We start from the raw sequence: 5609 nt of genomic DNA, 5'->3' as shown, positions 1-5609 counted from the left end.
GAGGAAATTTTTCGAAGGTAAAAAAAAACCTAGGATTTTTATATCCGCAGACGAAGATAGTGGCGACACAATAGTAGCAAAGGCTGCACGTCAAAATTAGCATGACACAGGAGGAGTCCATGGGCCATGCTGGCCATCATCCCTCTATCTCTCTCCAGTTGTTGTGCCGTGTTAAATGAGGAGATATAGACACACGGAAGGGGATGAAGATGAACATCATCTCGCGCGTCGACATATATCGATCCCTATTTACTGCTTCTCGTCGTCGTCTCCCGCGCGCGAAGTTGCAAACCGGACGGGTGCACCAGATCAGCTGGTCGAGCCAGACGCCAGCCCCAGCCGGACCCAGAGTTCTATATAAACACCCGCGCCCTTGGCGCACAAACCCACACGTCGCCACAGACGAATTAACCAAAGACCAAGAAGAGAATACAAGTACTCCATAGTACACGCAGCAGAGAAGTGATCTTGCGTGAGGCGCGGCAATGGCGGTGCAGGGCGGCGACGGCCAGCGGAAGGAGGAGGAGGAGGAGAAGGGGAGCCGCCCGGGGCCGCACCCGCAGCTGTGTGGTTGGAGGCGGGACGGCCGCAAGTACACGCACGGGCTGCACCCGACGCAGATGGAGGCGCTCCGTGCCATGTGCGGCGCCTTCATCCCCTCGCTGCCGGCCGAGGAGGCCGCCGGCGCCGGCGGACGCGCCGACCCGCCCGGCGGCAAGGACCTCGAGCGCTTCTACCTCGCCTCCGCCGCCGACGCCGCCATCCCCGACGAGGTGATCCAATCTCTCTTCTATCCTCCTGCTCCGCGCGCCGCACATCACGTGCTCGTTCCTGGGCCAATTAGCCTTGGTTTAACCATGTACTCAGTAGTACTTCTCTCTGGTATCCACACAATTAATCACCACTAGATTCGTCCAGCCGCTTCTCCTCGATGATTGATCTGCCGGCCATGCCAGCACTGTTGTGCTCTCACTCTCACTCACCTCACTCACCTCACGAACGGACCACTTCCAACAATCCATCCATCAATCATCGAGAAGAAAAAAACACTGCCATTTTGTTTTCGTTGCATCAGCAGCTAGATTTCTGTACTCACCTTCACGTGGAATCGAGGTGGCTGACGACGTCTAGTCCGTTCGTCTGTTTTGTCTTTTTTCTTTTTCCCGACGAAAAAGGTTGCCGAACTGATGGTGACGCGCTGCATCCGGGAGGCGGTGCTGCTAGGGTGGGTGGTGCTGTGGATGCTGGGCACGAGGCTAGGCACGCTGCTGCTGTGCGGCACCCTCAGCCTCTCCGGCGCCGCCGGCGAGCTCCCTTCCCTGCGCCGGTTCGCCGACATGCCGCTGGAGCGGCGGGAGGCCGCGCTGCAGCGCTGGAACAGGACGCGCTGGTTCTTCCCGCTCAGGATCGTCTTCGCCCTCGTCAAGATCCTCTCCCACTACGTCTTCTACGCCATGGTAAGCCTCTGCTTGTCATCTGTTCTTGGTATGGTACTTGTGTTTCTACAGCTTCTTGGTATTTTACTATAGTTTGCCAAGCGTCTGACATGCTGACATGCCATCATGGTCACTGACTCTCAATAAATCGGCCATTCCGACCAGTATCGTGTGATTCTGGACCCTTTGTAGCCAGGCTTCAGGGGATTAAATCAAACACTTGGCCATGTTTTGTTTTAACGTAAAAAGATATACAACAGGGCCATGGTTTCTTATACTCCCCTGTTTGCAAATATAAGATGTTTTAAACACCGCAAAGTAAACTAGATACACACTATAGTGAGTGAATCTACACATTAATTAAAAGTAGTCTGGATACACATAAAATTAGATGCCGCTACATACTAAAACCTAAAACATCTTATATTAGTGAATGGAGGGAGTAGTACTATATATTTGTCGGGGAACGTGTAGAAGAATGCACCATTTGCGCTAAAAACTGAAGCAAAAAAGGACTGAGATTGAGTATAGAAATCAACTTACAATTGCTTTCATTTTTGCCAGAAAAGGCATGAACTTGTAGCCTTTGCATTCAAGATCGAAGAGCTCAAAAATAGCAAAACTGGGAGCCAAAAACCTTGCAGTACACGACGTGCAGAATTGTACCAACACCACCTTAAGCTTGAAAGTGAAAGTACTCCAGTTACGTAGTTCAACTTGGTTGCGTCCACTACTTGGTGCTAAATTCCCCGTGCCTACTACTACTTGGAAATTAATAGGACAGATTGGCGAGAGGGGCCTGACTGCATAGAGCTCTAAATTCCTGGCCAGAAATCGTTTGATTTGCTACTACTCTACTTATTAACTGAATCCGGCATTCACACTACTTGTGTTTGCAAGTCGAAACATTTGTGCAAGGAAAGAACTGTTGTGTTGCCTGAAACCGAGGAGTGGGTCTTGATTTGAAACATGGCCCGAGAGACAGGGACAGAACCTTCTTAGAGTTGATAAAACAATTGCTGTTCCTATCACTCTTTCTGGTGGAGAGACTATATCCTACAGGCAGTCACCTTCTAGTTAATTAGTTAGACATTGCGTAAGGCGCCCTCTTGAAAAGGGTAAGATCCTTGTCAGCCATCACAATTATATTTCTCACGTATTTAGACGCATCTTTCATGATCAAAAGAATAAACTAATCACATCTTCTTCTTCCGTGGTGAAGACATTCACTGCTGGAAGCTGGAAATGGCTGTGCTCCTCCGATAGCAACTTTTCTCTTCGGTCACAGTCAATTCAAGACGGCCAGATTGCCATCAGGATAGTACACTGAAAAATGTCAGGACTTTGGGGATACACAGGACTCTGCTGATTTGGCCTAGTCTGTGAAAACTGTAATTTGACCACCAGAATATTTATTGCCTACGCGGAAAAAGTATTGGGTATTAATATAATAATCTACTACCGATGTGGTTGTGTCACTGTTTGCATAAGAAGATGAGACACACAGATGATACACTTGTCAAGATTACACTCGATTGGTGAAATGGCAATGTTATGCCTTACACTCCGTTCAGTCTTTAAAACGACACCGATTTGGACATACTTGAAGTTTCACCCATTTGACCATCAAAAAATTTAAAAAATATTTTTGCTAGGATATGTGAAAATCATATGCTTAGATTGGTATTAAAGACTGCTTTATAATATGTACTCAGACCAAAGCACTGATAAAGTGATAATCATTCTTTATAATCATATGCTAGGAGTATATTTTTTAGGTTCTTTAATTTTGATAGATTTTATAATATGATAGTAATACTTTCCTGCAATTTTCCATAGGAAACAACTTAGTGATCAGTTATTCACCAAAGCACTGCAGTTTGTCTAAACCATCACATGAAATGGTGGAATTAAGATTGTTGATCTGAAGTACAGAAAGTCCAACACAATTGCAATTTATATCTGAAAATGGTTGAACGAAACCTCTGTATCTTCACTCTGCAGAAGACTGTACTGTACTAGCAAGCTCTTTAAACCCGTTTGCCCGGCGTGCAGGTGAACGAGAAATCAAAGAATCCACACTGGAATGCCATTGGGTACAGAGTGGAAGAATGGCGGGAAGAGCCAGAAGAACCAGTGGCGCCAGCGCCAGCACGGTCGCGGCCACTGGACAGTGGCGTCGTGGAAACCAGAGCACTGAACGATACCACCCTGCTCAGGTCACTCGCGGACAAGGGGCTCGCCGCAAAGCCGGGCTCATCGGACACGCATCACACGGTGGAGTGCGACGTCGTCATCGTCGGGTCCGGCTGCGGCGGTGGCGTCGCTGCGGCGATGCTCGCGTCCGCGGGTTACAAGGTGGTCGTCGTTGAGAAGGGCGACTACTACACCGCGGATGACTACAGCTCTATCGAGGGCCCGTCCATGGAACGCCTCTTCGAGAACGGCGGCATCTTCTGCACGTCAAACGTGACGACGATGTTATTCACGGGCACGACCGTCGGCGGCGGCTCGGCGGTGAACTGGTCGGCAAGCATCCGCACGCCGGGGGAGGTCTTGCAGGAGTGGTCGCGAGAGCACGGGCTCCCGCTGTTCGCCAGCCCCGGGTACCAGCAGGCCATGGACGCGGTGTGCGCCCGTCTCGGCGTCACCAACGGGTGCCTGGAGGAAGGGTTCCAGAACAAGGTGGTGCGCCGCGGGTGCGAGGCGCTCGGGCTGCCCGTTGATGCCGTGCCGCGCAACTCGTCCAAGGGACACTACTGCGGGAGCTGCAATTTCGGCTGCCCCACGGGCGACAAGCGCGGCACCGACACGACGTGGCTCGTCGACGCCGTCAAGCACGGCGCGGTGGTCCTGACAGGGTGCAAGGCAGACCGCTTCATCCTCGAGAGGATCAGCGGCAAGAACGGCCGGAGCAAGAAGTGCGCCGGCCTGATGGCGACGTGCCTGAGCAATGGCATCACCAAGAAGCTGCGCATCGAGGCCAAGGTGTCGATCTCGGCTTGCGGGGCGCTCATGACGCCGCCTCTTCTGCACAGAAGCGGGCTCAGGAACCGGCACATCGGCCAGAATCTGCACCTCCACCCAGTGTCCATGGCGTGGGGTTACTTCCCGGAGAACAAGCAGGGACCGCCGATCACTGGCAAGTCCTACGAGGGTGGCATCATCACGAGCATGCACCGCGTCACCGAGCGCACCATCATCGAGACGCCGGCGCTGAGTCCTGGAGGCTTCGCGGCCATGGTGCCCTGGGAGTCGGGCCGCGACATGAAGGAGCGCATGCGCCGGTTCGCGCGCACGGCGCACGCGTTCGCGCTCGTTCGCGACCGCGGCGCCGGGACGGTGGACTGCGAGGGCCGCCTGCGCTTCACACCAAGCAACGACGACACCCGCGAGCTGCGCAACGGCCTACGGCGCGTCCTGCGCATCCTGGTGGCCGCCGGCGCGGCGGAGGTAGGCACGCACCGTAGCGACGGGCTCCGGCTGCGGTGCAAGGGCGTGCGCGACGAGGACCTGGAGGCGTTCCTGGACGAGGTGAGCATCGAGAAGGGCCCCATGCACTCCACGACGGACAAGTGGGGGGTCTTCTCCTCCGCGCATCAGATGGGCAGCTGCCGGATGGGCTCGAGCTCCAAGGACAGCGCCGTGGACGGCAGTGGCCAGAGCTGGGAGGCAGAGGGCCTGTACGTTTGTGACGGCAGCCTCCTCCCCACCGCCGTTGGCGTCAACCCCATGATCACCATACAGTCCCTCGCTTACTGCCTCTCCAAGGAAATCGCCCAGTCCTTGGCGCACGCCAAGAAACACTAGTCAGGCTAGACAGCAGCTCTGCGTGTCAGTTGCTCAGGTGTACTTATCTCCTAAACTGCTCCACTGTACATATGATTCGTCAATCGTAATACTAGATTCTGTTTGTTACTCCTTGAGTCCATAAATATAGGTCCTTTTTGCTGATTCGAATTTGCTATGGTTCGGAACACTGAAATTTTAATAAATTGCAGTCCTCACGCTAAACCCATCGACTATTTTGATTAAAATTAAAAGATCGGGGTCATTTTAAGGGTGTTCTTGGGATTTTTAGGGATATAAGAAGTTGGTTTTTTTAAAAAAATTGGGTGTTTCACAGGACGTGCATTGGGACTCATATGTGTGCTGCATCTGAACATTTTGGGC

General features: G+C 52.5%; 1 protein-coding gene across 1 annotated transcript; it reads left to right on the top strand.

Annotated features, from left to right (window-relative positions):
• Positions 1 to 402: 402 nt before the first annotated feature.
• LOC124705562 (long-chain-alcohol oxidase FAO2-like) lies at positions 403 to 5250 on the top strand. The gene is made up of 3 exons (XM_047237268.1): positions 403 to 773; positions 1176 to 1457; positions 3492 to 5250. Exons 1-3 carry the CDS (start codon positions 486 to 488, stop codon positions 5244 to 5246), a joined length of 2325 nt encoding a protein of 774 aa, XP_047093224.1. The 5' UTR covers positions 403 to 485; the 3' UTR covers positions 5247 to 5250.
• The last annotated feature ends 359 nt before the right edge of the window (positions 5251 to 5609 follow it).

The sequence above is a fragment of the Lolium rigidum genome, chromosome 4 (assembly GCF_022539505.1).
Source record: "Lolium rigidum isolate FL_2022 chromosome 4, APGP_CSIRO_Lrig_0.1, whole genome shotgun sequence".
Taxonomy (NCBI): domain Eukaryota; kingdom Viridiplantae; phylum Streptophyta; class Magnoliopsida; order Poales; family Poaceae; genus Lolium; species Lolium rigidum.
This window is presented reverse-complemented; position numbering and strand designations above follow the sequence as displayed.

What these genes read in the sequence shown, in the direction of transcription:
- LOC124705562 (XM_047237268.1), top strand. Translation starts at nt 486, where the DNA reads ATGGCGGTGCAGGGCGGCGACGGCCAGCGGAAGGAGGAGGAGGAGGAG. An exon ending in ACGCCGCCATCCCCGACGAG is followed by an intron (nt 774 to 1,175) that starts GTGATCCAATCT and finishes CCGACGAAAAAG; the next exon opens with GTTGCCGAACTGATGGTGAC. An exon ending in ACTACGTCTTCTACGCCATG is followed by an intron (nt 1,458 to 3,491) that starts GTAAGCCTCTGC and finishes CCCGGCGTGCAG; the next exon opens with GTGAACGAGAAATCAAAGAA.